General features: G+C 38.1%; 1 protein-coding gene across 1 annotated transcript in view; it reads left to right on the top strand.

Moving 5' to 3' along the window:
- Positions 1–543: 543 nt before the first annotated feature.
- LOC308705542 (GTPase IMAP family member 9-like) overlaps positions 544–15547 on the top strand; it is a 61380-nt gene continuing 46376 nt past the window's right edge. Inside the window, exons 1-2 of the mRNA XM_081390587.1 lie at positions 544–716; positions 794–850. Coding sequence (XP_081246713.1) covers positions 704–716; positions 794–850 — 70 coding nt within the window. The 5' untranslated portion in view covers positions 544–703. The remainder of the gene's footprint in view (positions 717–793; positions 851–15547) is intronic.

Consider the following 15547-nt stretch of genomic DNA (forward strand, 5'->3'; position numbering starts at 1 on the left):
CCTAATCTTTACTGGACAATGATTCATTTAACCGACTGGTCTAATAGGCATTTTTGATGACATGCATACACTAATAATTATGTGTTTGTTGACAGATCTGTAACAATTTAAAAATAGCTACCAGACTCATATTTGGACTTGGCATACTCAGTAGTCATCTGTCAAAAGTTAGCTTAAAAGGACTGTTCTTGCTAAGTATTAACTGTATAATTACTGCAGTGTTCCCATCCAACTTACAAAGCATGAGGACATGAACTAACAAATGTCTATCATTTTGGGAAGCACATTTGTTTCACATTAGTTCACTGCAAGTGGCCATTATTATCCACACATGTAAAATATAGTTACTATGTGTATGCATACACTATTAGCCGCTTTGCATACACATGAGTTAAACAAGACCCGCCCTTGTTGTGAAAATAACTAAACGTTAACAATGCGTTCAACCTTGACACATTAAGATTTTCAGTTTCAGTTCAATCATGATTGGCTGATTCTTACCATATCCTTTTATAGACATTAAGAAAGCAGCCTCTGTTCTTTCCTGTTGTTATAACAAAACTAGACCATCGACAATAAGATAGGGTAGTTCATTGGGGAGCATTATATATATATATATATATTATATATATGATTGATCAACATTTACAGTGAAGCTTATGAAAAACATTCACAACTAAGAAATATCCAGAAAAATTCCGAAATGAGTGATACGGGTAAGTAATTTATTGACATTTTTTAAGTAACATTCAATAAATATCAAATTTAATCAACATGATTTTTTCTTCCACAGAGGCATTACTGTCAAGTGACTATTCCAGAATGTTCTATAACTCAAATGTCCCATTGAGTAAGTGACTTAATTTTCCCATAATGTTTTTTTTTGAAAGTGATACTAACAAGTGTAACGATTATAAGAGGTTTCAATGTTGTCAGGCTTTCATTGTACACTATTGTTTTCAATAAGCTATAGATAGACTTTGTATAACACTTTATGAATTTCATTAAAAGGTTGTATTTGATTCTAATTTCTAATTATCAGTCAAAAGTTCACTGACAGTTTAGTAATGTAAAGACATCTCTTACGGAATGAAAATATATTTCCATATATTTAAGGGAAATCAGGGATGAAAGTAACACCTTTTGTTAGAACATTGTTAATTCAGAGGTTGTTTTTTCTATATCTCTCAAAATTTGATACATTGTAGCCACATTTGTCTACTAAAAATAACTCACTTGGACATATACAACATGATCACAGATTATGTGAGTCCCATTGTTACAACCCCACTACTCGGTGAGTTGTTACCCTAGCTGGGGCTAGATGTAACAATGAGAGGTAATTTGCTGAAAAAAGAACCACAATCACATTTTTTGCAAGAATGTTATTGAAGAACAAAGAACAACATGTACTGTATTTCTTTAAGGACTTTAAATTTAACACACACACACACACACACACACACACACACACAAACAGGGTTGCCAACTCTCACGCATCTGGCGTGACAGTCACGCATTCAGCCTCAATCTCACGCTCTCACGCTTAACAAAGAAATCTCACGCTAAATTTGACATTCTTCTGTGCTGTATTTTTTTTCACTCGTGTGCACTAAATTTCAGAATTACTATAAACAATTCAGGCTCTTAACTACTGGATGGACCACTATTTATGGCGCAAATTAGTTCAAATCTCCCGGAATCTAGAGCGAGCACGCATGCGAGACAGAAACCGTAGCGCACACACGGCGTACGGCAGCGTTGAGCATTGTAGCCAATCACTGACATGTCTGTTGAACGCATTGGCCAATCAGAGGCGTTTAAATGAGTCGCTGTCCTGAAGATGTGTTTTGCGCGAGCTCACCGAGTTCTACACTTTCGCAAACCTGTCATTATTATTGCCTATAAACTTAAGATGCAAATAAAAGATTCACTGCAATGTATTTGATATTCTTGATGCTGTTCCGATGCGCTCCATTACGCACCGCTCTGTTTGGTGTTAGGATGACTAAAAGTTCAGCGGTCTAGCTCTTCAATGTCAGAATGATTAAAGAAGTGAACGAATGCCTGGCAAAATGTAAGTGGAAAACATTTAATATTTGACTGTTTTACAATAGAAATGTTCAACTACTGACAGTATCCGGTGACGCGAATTACTCAACTTTTTTTTATTTATTTACTAAATTTAGCCTTTTTGAATTGAAAATATGCTATAATTTCTTTGATTCATTTAGAGAGATTGCATGCATAATAAAAAATAAAATATTATTTGCAAATAGTTACAATTATTTCACTAATACAATAAGCTTTTTTTTCTTTATTCCCTTAAATCGCTTTTATAATTAACTCCTTTAAATAAAAATACCCAAAAAAAATTTGGGTTGGAAATCACGTGACTCATCGCCCATCAGTACTTTTGATCTGAGTTTATGGTCTTTGCAAAGGCGTTTACCAAAACACATGATGTTGCAAAGGAAGTCAGAAAAGATGATCAGGTGGTATATTTTTCATCATCATAAAGTGGAATAATTTATCTCATTCCTGACCAAAAACTATTACTTACTACAGATCAGACACAGTGAGCTGCCACCTTACCGTGGTGGAGGGGTTTGAGTACCCGAATGAAGCTTATTGCCAGCAGTAAGTCAGACTTGTTCCCGGTGCGTGTTGGACTCCGGCAGGGCTGCCCTTTGTCGCCGGTTCTGTTCATAATTTTTATGGACAGAATTTCTAGGCGCAGCCAGGGGCCGGAGGGGGTTGGGTTTGGGGACCACACGATTTCATCTCTGCTCTTTGCGGATGATGTTGTCGTGTTGGCCTCATCAGACCAGGACCTCCGGCATGTACTGGGACGGTTTGCAGCCGAGTGTGAAGCGGCTGGGATGAAAATCAGCACCTCCAAGTCCGAGGCCATGGTTCTCAGTCGGAAAAGGGTGGCTTGCTCGCTTCAGGTTGGCGGAGAGCTCCTGCCTCAAGTGGAGGAGTTCAAGTATCTTGGGGTCTTGTTCACGAGTGAGGGAAGGATGGAATGGGAGATTGACAGGCGGATCGGTGCAGCTTCTGCAGTAATGCGGTCCCTGTACCGGTCTGTCGTGGTGAAGAAGGAGCTGAGCCGCAAGGCGAAGCTCTCGATTTACCAGTCAATCTACGTTCCTACTCTCACCTATGGTCATGAGATGTGGGTCATGACCGAAAGGACAAGATCCCGGATACAAGCGGCCGAAATGAGCTTTCTCCGCAGGGTGGCTGGGCGATCCCTTAGAGATAGGGTGAGAAGCTCGGTCACTCGGGAGGAGCTCAGAGTAGAGCCGCTGCTCCTCCACATCGAGAGGGGTCAGTCGAGGTGGCTCGGGCATCTTTTCCGGATGCCTCCTGGACGCCTTCCCGGGAAGGTGTTCCGGGCATGTCCCACCGGGAGGAGACCCCGGGGAAGACCTAGGACACGCTGGAGAGACTATGTCTCCCGGCTGGCCTGGGAACGCCTCGGTGTCCCCCCGGAAGAGCTGGAGGAAGTGTCTAGGGAGAGGGAAGTCTGGGCATCCCTGCTTAGACTGCTGCCCCCGCGACCCGGCCCCGGATAAGCGGTAGAAGATGGATGGATGGATAGATCAGACATTCAAAATTTAGATTTTAAATACATTGTGGGGAAATTATATATATAGATATATATATTAGACACACACAGACATCAAGAATCAGCATATGAATCTCAACAATAGTGACAATGCATCATGCGGTGTTACGTCCCTCGTTAATTATATGTTATTTGTCTAGGAATATTATTAGACATAAAGTTTTGCACGTGTGTGTCAAGACAGTTACGGGAATTGCAAAAGAAAAGGAACAGACAACAACCCACAACTTAGTTGAAAGATTTAATTCTTCAACTGCAAGTAATGAATGAAAATATAGCTGCGAGCAGCGATTGCGGGCCCAAGCCGGTGGAACCGCCACCCTGGTGCCTTTAGTTACACTAAAGGCACCGGGGTGGCGGTGTCACTGGCTTGGGCCCTCCATCGCTGCTTGCAGCTATATTTATATATATATATATATATATATATATATATATATATATATATATGTATGTATATATATATATATATATGTATGTATATATATCGGATAAGTAATATTCTCTGTCTTGTCACTTTAAAAAATATATATATAAAATTCAGAGGCCGATTTTGCAAATAAATCCACATTCAAACCAAAATATCTGACTTCCTGTTGGTCAGAGCTAATGACTGTAAATTAGAAACTTGTCCGGCTCGGTGAGACCAATATATATACTGATTTTTGTAACTGTTGGTAAAACTAACCCCCCCACTTTTGTCAAAAGCATGTTGAAAGTGACACACTTCCTGCTGCCAGTTGGTGGCGCTATAACTTTGACTCACAATAGTTACATCCATCTGATTGGCCTCTTACCACGAACACACTGCTGAAGTTTCATCAAGATCAGTTAATGTATGCAGAGGTTATACCGCTTTGTGTTTCTCTTTTCTCGCCATAAATTCGTTTCCTCGCCACGGCCAAACCGTTCGAGATATCAAAAATCCGTCCGCAATTTAGCATCCTCAATGTCTTGACTTCATGCACACGAGTTTGGTGGCGATTTAATTAATTCTCTAGGAGGAGTGTTTTAAATTCCACAGCAAGCGTTCTCCAAACAACCCATAATAGCTGACTTCCTGTTGGGCTGGCGTAAAACTTAACTAAGGGAAAGTTGTTCGGCCCGATGAGATCTATATGTGTACCGAGTTTCATATTAATTCATGTAAGCGTGTTTGATATATGGAGCAAGTTTTCAGACCCCGTTCAAGGGGGCGCTGTTGAGCCCCCCTGCCACGCCCATTTCTGAAACTTTTCACATGTCTACTGGCTAATAAATGTGATGTGTCTGTCGAGTTTCATCCAATTTCAAGCATGCTAAGAGTTTTAAAAGCATCCAAAAAGAATATTAAAGTTTGATGCGTTGCCACGGCAACAGTATCTAAGATATCAATAATCCTTTCACAGGTCTACATCTGCCATGTGTCTACATTATACACATAAAGTTTGAAGCAAATCGGGTAAAAATAAGAGGGTGATTTCAAAGCATTTTTAAAGTGACACACTTCCTGCTGCCAGTTGGTGGCACTATAACTTTGACTCACAATAGTCACATCCATGTGATTGGCCTCTTACAATGAACACACTGCGGAAGTTTAATCAAGATCAGTTAATGTATGCAGAAGTTATAACACACTTCCTGTTTCCATTATTCGCCATAAATTCGTTTCCTCGCCACAGGCAAACCGTTTGAGATATCAAAAATCCCCTGGCAATTTTTCATCCTCGATGTCTTGACTTCATGCACACCGAGTTTGGTGGCGATCGGATGAATTCTCTAGGAGGAGTATTTCAAATTCCAGAGCATACGTTTTTCAAACAACCCATAATAGCCGACTTCCTGTTGGGCGGCGCTAATAACATAGAGTGCGGAAGTTGTTCGGCCTGATGAGATCTATATGTGTACCAAGTTTCATACTAATACGTTCTTGTATGTGTCCAAGATTTCAGATTGTTTTCTAGGGGGCGCTGTCGAGCCCCCCTGCCACGCCCGGGTGCCAGCTTCAGCGCTTTCAAGAGTTTTCGAGCATGTTAAGGGCCCCAAAAGTGGCCGAGAAGTAGAAAAAAATAATAATAAATATATATATATATATATATATATATATATATATATATATATATATATATATATATATATATATATATATAATATAGCTGCGAGCAGCGATTACGGGCCCAAGCCGGTGGCACCGCAACCCCGGTGCCTTTAGTTACCTAAAGGCACCGGGGTGGCGGTACCGCCGGCTTGGGCCCTCCATCGCTGCTCGCAGCTATATTTATATATATATATATATATATATATATATATATATATATATATATACATACATACACACACATACATATATATGTATATATATATATATATATATATATATATATATATATATATATATATATATATATATATATTATTGTTCAAAAGTTTGGGGTCAGTAAGATTTTTAATGTTTTTAGGAGAAGTCTCTTCTGCTCACCAAGGCTGCATTTATTGATTAAAAATACAAACAAAAACAGTAATATTGTGAAATATTATTCCAATTTAAAACAGCTGTTTTCAATTTTTAAATATTTTACATAGTAATTCATTTCTGTGATCAAAGTTGGGTTTTCAGCATCATTACTCCAGTTTCAGTGTCACATGATCCTTCAGAAATCATACTAATATGATGATTGATGCTCAATAAATATTCATTATTATTTTCAATGTTGAAAACAGTTGTGTACAGATTTTTTTTTTCAAAATGCTTTGATGAATGTTAGTTCAAAAGAACAGCATATATTTCAAATATATATATTTTTAACATTATAAATGTCTTTACTGTAACTGTTGATCAGTTTAACTCATCCTTCATAAATAAAAGTACTGATTTATTTTATTTATTTACCCCAAAAATAAAATTTTAATTATTACTAACCCAAAACTTTTGAGCGGTAGTGTTTAACGTTACAAAAGCTTTAGATTTCAGATAAATGCTGTTCTTTTGAACTTTCTATTCATCAAAGACTGTACACAACTGTTTTCGACATTTAAAATAATAATGAATGTTTCTTGAGTATCAATCATCATATTAGAATAATTTCTGAAGGATCATGTGACAGTGACGACTGGAGTAATGATGCTGAAAACTCAGCTTTGATCACAGGAATAAATAACAGTTTAAAATATATTAAAATAGAAAGCAGCTGTTTTAAATTGGAATAATATTTTACAATATTACTGTTTTTGTTTGTATTTTTAATCAAATATATGCAGCCTTGGTGAGCAGAAGAAACTTCTCTGTTATGTGCGCGCCACAGACTGCACGCACGTCCGCTTAGAGTTCCGCCTTTTGCCTTCCGTCAATATTACGTTATTAGAAAAAATTTTTTTTAGAGAATCGATTTTTTGACATTTGTGAATCGATTCAGAATCGTCCACGTCCGCATCGCGATGCATCTAAGAATAATTTTTTTCTCCCACCCCTAGATTTCATACAAATAAACAGTTACAATTAAGTCACTTACATTTTAGATGCAATGTTGACTGTTTTTGTTCTGTTTCAGCAGCGAAAATAGTTAAACAAAGATCACGGCAGAACCATCACTTATCACGTGTTTTCTCATAACTGAACGATTCAGCATTTTTAACGAATCGGTTGACTCAAAGATTGAATGATCAATCCATAAACATCTGTCTTAATCATGATCGACTCATTCGAACGAATCGTTTGAACGAATGTATCAATGACTCGCTTATTAAGATGGATGCCTGGCGACACCTAATGGCGGTTTAGTGTTGTTTATTCTTTCCCACGTGTGTGTGATTTGTGTGTGCAACATTATCATTATTTTTCTTTCACTATTATATTAGCGATTTAAAAGCACCCACTCGTGTCACACGTCGATTAACCGGTGGGAAAATATCCTCAGACACATACCTAATAAATGTATATTTAAATACAATATTGGCCTACCTGGTAAAAAGTTTTATATACTATTTTGATGTCCTTTTGGACACAAGAGGGCAGTATAGCCCTATGTTTGCTTTTTTGTTGAACCAAATAGCACTAAATAGCCTGTTTTAACTTTTTCATTCTTCTTGAATTGCAAAAACAGAATAAAATGGGTTTAGTTCGATATTTGTATACTTTTATATAGAAATAAATGGTATATAATTACATTTTTAGAAGATTTTTAGTGTTTCCTTTTTGGACATTACTTTAATCCCTCGCCATAGCAAAACCGTTTAAGATATTTATTATCCATTCACAATTTAGCATATTTAATGTAGTTTCATCATGTTGAAAAAGTTTGGTACGAATAAAATAAATAGTTTAAGAGGAGTGGCTAAAAATTCAGAGGCTGATTTAGCAAAAAAAATCACATTCAGACCAAAATATCTGACTTCCTGATGGCCAGAGCTATTGAATGTAAATTAGAAAGTTGTCCGGCTTGATGAGAACAATATACAAACTATTTTTTCTTTACTGTAGTTAAAACTAACCCCCCCACTTTTGTCAAAAGCATGTTGAAAGTGACACACTTCCTGCTGCCAGTTGGTGGCGCTATAACTTTGACTCACAATAGCTACATCCATCTGATCGGCCTCTTACCACGAACACACTGCTGAAGTTTCATCAAGATCAGTTAATGTATGCAGAAGTTATTCCACTTCGTGTTTCTCTTTTCTCGCCATAAATTCGATTCCTCGCCACAGCCAAACCGTTCGAGATATCAAAAATCCGTTCGCAATTTAGCATCCTCAATGTCTTGACTTCATGCTGACTGAGTTTGGAGGTGATTGAATGAATTCTCTAGGAGTACATCACATTCCACAGCAAGCGTTTTCCAAACAACCCATAATAGCCGACTTCCTGTTGGGCTGGCGTGAAACTTGACAGAGGGAAAGTTGTTCGGCCCCATGAAATCTATATGTGTACCGAGTTTCATATTAATTCATGCAAGCGTGTTTGATATATGGACCAAGTTTTCAGACCCTGTTCAAGAGGGCGCTGTTGAGCCCCCCTGCCACGCCCGTTTCTGAAACTTTTCACATGTCTACTGGCTAATAAGTTTTATGTGTCTGTCGAGTTTCATCCAATTTCAAGCATGTTAAGAGTCTCAAACGCATCCGAAAAGAATATTAAAATTTGATGCGTTGCCACGGCAACAGTATCTAAGATATCAATAATCCTTTCACAGGTCTACATCTGCCGTGTGTTTACATTATACATATAAAGTTTGAAGCAAATCGTGTAAAATTAAGAGGGTGACTTCAAAGCATTTTGAAAGTGACACACTTCCTGCTGCCAGTTGGTGGCGCTATAACTTTGACTCACAATAGTCACATCCTTGTGATCGGCCTCTTACAACAAACACACTGCGAAAGTTTCATCAAGATCAGTTAATGTATGCAGAAGTTATAACACACTTCCTGTGTCCCATTAATCGCCATAAATTCGTTTCCTCGCCACAGCCAAACCGTTCGAGATATCAAAAATCCGTCCGCAATTTAGCATCCTCAATGTCTTGACTTCATGCACACCGAGTTTGGTTGTGATTGGACGAATATTCTAGGAGGAGTATTTCAAATTCCAGAGGATGCGTTTTTCAAACAACCCATAATAGTTGACTTCCTGTTGGGCTGGTGTAAAACTTAGAGCACGAAAGTTGTTCGGCCCGATGAGATCTATATGTGTACTGAGTTTCATATTATTATATGCAAGCGTGTTTGATTTATAGACCAAGTTTTCGGACACCATTCCAGGGGGCGCTGTCGAGCCCCCGTGCCACGCCCGGGTACCAGCTTCAGTCCGGCCCTGATGGCCGCAGGTTCTGATGTGTGTGCAAAATTTCAAGAGTTTTTGAGCATGTTAAGGGCCCCAAAAGTGCTTTTTTTTATTATTATTATTATTTTTTTATTCAGATTTTATGATACACTCAAAATATTCCACAACAAATCCTTTAAATTTAATGTAAAAGTAAAAATGAAAGTAAGCAGTGTTGGGCTCACGTAACCCTCTCATCAGAATCAAAATGTTTCAACATTTGCGATGTATTTGGATGCTAAACTATTCTTTATTATAGGCTTTGTTCTTCACTCGTGTTCCAATATTGATGGAAAAAATCATCCTCTTCACATGCGCAAAAATTTGCTTGGAAACATCACAGTGGAGCGAGCGGTGCTTACTGTGAATGTACGAATTGTACTACTGACTATTTAGAGCAGTGTAATTTTTATATGTTAGGTTGACTATTTTATTATTATATTTTATTAAGGCTATAATGAACAGGCTGCGATGTCAAGATTGTAATGCTGGAGTGTGTGTGTGTGTGTGTGTGTGTGTGTGTGTGTGTGTGTTCATGTTTTTCTATCCCGGTGGGGACTTTAACCTGAATGCACACAGACTCATGGGGACTCGTGTCACAGTGGGGACCTAAATAGAGGTCCCCATGGGTAAACAAGATTATAAATCATACAGAATGAGTTTTTTTGGAAATGTAAAAATGCAGAAAGTTTTATGGGATAGGTAGGTTTAGGGGTAGGGTTAGTGTGAGGAGATAGAATATACAGTTTGTACAGTATAAAAACCATTAAGTCCATGGAGAGTACCCACAAAGATAGTAAACCGTGTGTGTGTGTGTGTGTGTGTGTGTGTGGCGTGGGCGCGATTGAACAGTAGACACATAAAAACATACTCCATCATTATACAGGACGACATTCAAACTGCAAAGTGTTAACTTATATTTGTGTACAGTTGCAATAAAACACAAAATTGTGCTTTTGTAAAATAATTTCAAGCAATCCACCCCCCGAAAGGCGCTAATTTTAAAATGAAACTAAAATGCTCATGGCTGCACGGGCATTCATAACGGTGCACGTCCACGGCGAGGAACGAGCAGAACAGAGTGAACGTTTTTCAGTTAATTCCTACTTCCATAGGAATTCATTTGAAACGCTCGCTCAACCAATATAAATGTCAGTGCGGACGAACATATTTTACTTTAGTTTTTAAGTTAGCGATTAAAAAGCCCCCAGCGGTGTCACACGTCAGCTAACCGGTGGTAAAATATTCTCACCGTCACATACCTAGTATATTTATATATAGATATAATAGGCCTACCTGATTTTGAACACAAGAGGGCAGTATAGCACTATGTTTGACTTTATTTATGTATTGTTTAGACTAAACAACCATTCTGGCAGTTTTTAAACTTAAAATTCATTCTTAAATTGAAAAAAAAGAATAAAATGTTTAGTTGTGATGTTTGTATACTTTTATATAGAAATAAATGGTATATAATTACATTTTTAGAAAATTTGAGGCTTTTAGTTTTTCCTTTTTGGACATTACTTTAATCCCTCGCCATAGCAAAACCGTTTGAGATATTTATTATCCGTTCACAATTTAGCATATTTAATGTATTTTCATCATGTTGAAAAAGTTTGGTGGGAATAAAATAAATAGTTTAAGAGGAGTGGCTAAAAATTCATAGGCTGATTTTGCAAAAAAATCCACATTCAGACCAAAATATCTGACTTCCTTTTGCTCTGAGCTAATGAATGTAAATTAGAAAGTTGTCCGGCTTGATGAGAACAATATAAAAACATTTTTTTTTTACTGTATTTAAAACTAACCCCCCCACTTTTGTCAAAAGCATGTTGAAAGTGACACACTTCCTGCTGCCAGTTGGTGGCGCTATAACTTTGACTCACAATAGTCACATCCATCTGATCGGCCTCTTACCACGAACACACTGCTGAAGTTTCATCAAGATCAGTTGATGTATGCAGAAGTTATAACACTTCGTGTCTCTCTTTTCTCGCCATAAATTCGTTTCCTCACCACGGCCAAACCGTTCAAGATATCAAAAATCCGTCCGCAATTTAGCATCCTCAATGTCTTTACTTCATGCTGACTGAGTTTGGAGGTGATTGAATGAATTCTCTATGAGGAGTACATCACATTCCACAGCAAGCGTTTTCCAAACAACCCATAATAGCTGACTTCCTGTTGGGCTGGCGTGAAACTTGTCAGAGGGAAAGTTGTTCGGCCCGACGAAATCTATATGTGTACCGAGTTTCATATTATTTCATGCAAGCGTGTTTGATATATGGACCAAGTTTTCAGACCCTGTTCAAGAGGGCGCTGTTGAGCCCCCCTGCCACGCCCGTTTCTGAAACTTTTCACATGTCTACTGGCTAATAAGTGTTATGTGTCTGTCGAGTTTCATCCAATTTCAAGCATGTTAAGAGTCTCAAACGCATCCGAAAAGAATATTAAAACTTGATGCGTTGCCACGGCAACAGTATCTAAGATATCAATAATCCTTTCACAGGTCTACATCTGCCCTGTGTTTACATTATACACATAAAGTTTGAAGCAAATCGGGTCAAATTAAGAGGGTGACTTCAAAGCATTTTGAAAGTGACACACTTCCTGCTGCCAGTTGGTGGCGCTATAACTTTGACTCACAATAGTCACATCCATGTGATCGGCCTCTTACAACGAACACACTGCTGAAGTTTCATCAAGATCAGTTAATGTATGCAGAAGTTATAACACACTTCCTGTGTCCCATTATTCGCCATAAATTCGTTTCCTCGCCACGGCCAAACCGTTCGAGATATCAAAAATCCGTTCGCAAGAATTCATCCTCAATGTCTTGACTTTATTCTCACCGAGTTTGGTGGCGATCGGATGAAATCCCTAGGAGGAGTATTTCACATTCCATTGTATGCGTTTTCCAAACAACGTATAATAACCGACTTCCTGTTGGGCTTTTGTAAAACTTAGAGCACGAAAGTTGTTCGGCCCGATGAGATCTATATGTGTACTGAGTTTCATATTATTACATGCAAGCGTGTTTGATTTATGGACCAAGTTTTCGGACCCCATTCCAGGGGGCGCTGTCGAGCCCCCCTGCCACGCCCCAGTACCAGCTTCAGCCCGGCCCTGATGGCCGCAGGTTCTGACGTGTGTGCAAAATTTCAAGAGTTTTTGAGCATGTTAAGGGCCCCAAAAGTGGCAAAAAGGCAAAAAAAAAAATAATGAAGAAAAAAAAGAAAAAAAAAAAAAAAATCCTTACGGAAACAATAGGGCCTTCGCCCTTTCAGGGCTTGGGCCCTAAATATAGCTGCGAGCAGCGATTACGGGCCCAAGCCGGTGGCACCGCAACCCCGGTGCCTTTAGGGTGGCGGTGCCGCCGGCTTTGGCCCTTCATCGCTGCAATATATATATATATATATATATATATATATATATATATATATATATATATATATATATACACATATACATATATATATATATTTATTTATTTATTCATTCATTCATTCATTCATTTTATTTTTTTTATTATTATTATTTTTTTATTCTGATTTTATGATACACTCAAAATATTCCACAACAAATCCTTTAAATTTAATGTAAAGTAAAAATGAAAGTAAGCAGTGTTGGGCTCACGTAACCCTCTCATCAGAATCAAAATGTTTCAACATTTGCGATGTATTTGGATGCTAAACTATTCTTTATTATAGGCTTTGTTCTTCACTCGTGTTCCAATATCGACGGAAAAAAATCATCCTCTTCACATGCGTAAAAATTTGCTTGGAAACATCACAGTGGAGCGAGCGGTGCTTACTGTGAATGTACGAATTGTACTACTGACTATTTAGAGCAGTGTAATTTTTATATGTTAGGTTGACTATTTTATTATTATATTTTATTAAGGCTATAATAAACAGGCTGCGATGTCAAGATTGTAATGCTGGAGTGTGTGTGTGTGTGTGTGTGTGTGTGTGTTCATGTTTTTCTATCCCGGTGGGGACTTTAACCTGAATGCACACAGACTCATGGGGACTCGTGTCACAGTGGGGACCTAAATAGAGGTCCCCATGGGTAAACAAGATTATAAATCATACAGAATGAGTTTTTTTGGAAATGTAAAAATGCAGAAAGTTTTCTGGGATAGGTAGGTTTAGGGGTAGGGTTAGTGTGAGGAGATAGAATATACAGTTTGTACAGTATAAAAACCATTAAGTCCATGGAGAGTACCCACAAAGATAGTAAACCGTGTGTGTGTGTGTGTGTGTGTGTGTGGCGTGGGCGCGATTGAACAGTAGACACATAAAACACACTCCGTCATTATACAGGACGACATTCAAACTGCAAAGTGTTAACTTATATTTGTGTACAGTTGCAATAAAACACAAAATTGTGCTTTTGTAAAATAATTTCAAGCAATCCACCCCCCGAAAGGCGCTAATTTTAAAATGAAACTAAAATGCTCATGGCGGCACGGGCATTCATAACGGTGCGCGTCCACTGCGAGGAACGAGCAGAACAGAGTGAACGTTTTTCAGTTAATTCCTACTTCCATAGGAATTCATTTGAAACGCTCGCTCAACCAATATAAATGTCAGTGCGGACGAACATATTTTACTTTCGTTTTTAAGTTAGCGATTAAAAAGCCCCGAGCGGTGTCACACGTCAGTTAAAGGTACAATATGCAATAATTTTGCATTAAAATATCCCATAATCTCAAGGCCAGTGTTATATATTTTGTTAAGTTGATTACTTACAATATCCCAAATGTTTCCAACTATTTTTAAATCGTGAGAAAATTGCGATTTTAACCAAGGAAATGGGGCGTTAGAGCAGGGGGGACCTGGGAGTCGCCAGTCAATTGCGTCACATCCGCGTTACCCTCTGTTTCCGCTCGTACTGCGTGGAGTCCTAGACAAATGCGGAAGTTGTAATTGTAGCGTCTATCAAGCAACAAACGTTAGCTTGTTTCGTGCAGTCGTTATGGAACACAATTATTCTTTACCGATTGCAGCTGGTTCTGTCGACAAAGCATGCTTAAAGGGGTGGTTGATTGCTATTTCACTTTTTTCATTTTAAATACTGTGTAATGTTGCTGTTGGTGCATGAACAGTATCTGCAAAGTTGCTGCGCTTAAAGTTCAACATAAGCGGAGATATTGTCTTTTAAAAATCAGGAAGTTTAATGCCTACAAAAACGTCTCGAATGGGACTACAACGAGATACTTCCCGGGTTTTATACGTAACTAACCCATACATTTACATCCACCCTCCCTCCGGAACATGTTCTGCTGTCGAAGAGGAGGAGTTATAGTGGAGAGCTGTAGCTGTCAGGTCTTCTGTGTTCAGGCTTCCTACAGACGCTGTAGTTCGTCAACAATGGTTAAAATTTAAGTTTGGTTATGTTCCTGACAATTACAATCGTAGTTTAGCTCTCTGTGCTGCACATTTTACGGAAGACAGCTTCCAGAATCTACACGAGTTCAATGCCGGATTCAACAAGAAACTATTACTACAACATGAAGCAGTTACAGCTTTAAAACCAGAGGCCACAACCTGCAAGTAAGGTTTAATCATTTTAAATGTATTTGCCTGTATAATTTAAGACGTAATGTTTTAGTTTTATCAAGGATGTAAAAAAATGCCAGCGCTGGCTTTAGTATATGACAAACGCGTACAAACATTTTGGACCCGAATTTGTAATATGTACAAATTTTGTAAACGTATTTTCCATGTATACTTAATGACGTAATTTTTTGATTTGATCAAGAACGCAAACCAATGCCAAAGCTGTTTGTTTATAGTAGCTAGTTAGTTCGATGCTATTTTGTGTGTATAAGACAAACGTGTACAAACTTCAAAAAATTATCGCAACAGCAAACTTCAGCTGTTATCACATGTACACCTAAAGAAAACGACAAACTGAGTAAACTAAGCTTTGTGAATAGTTAAACGGTTGTTCATTCTATCAATAAAACAATATCTTTAAAAAACGGTATTACTCAGTCATGTATTCAGTTATATTAAATGTTTAATCAGGGGGAAAGCGTATCTCAAAAGCTAACAAACAGCAGTAGCATTTTCAAGTAACAGCGTATGGAAATTCTTTGAGAGAATAATAATAAA

This window comes from Scardinius erythrophthalmus (assembly GCF_964197995.2).
Source record: "Scardinius erythrophthalmus genome assembly, chromosome: 17".
Lineage (NCBI taxonomy): Eukaryota > Metazoa > Chordata > Actinopteri > Cypriniformes > Leuciscidae > Scardinius > Scardinius erythrophthalmus.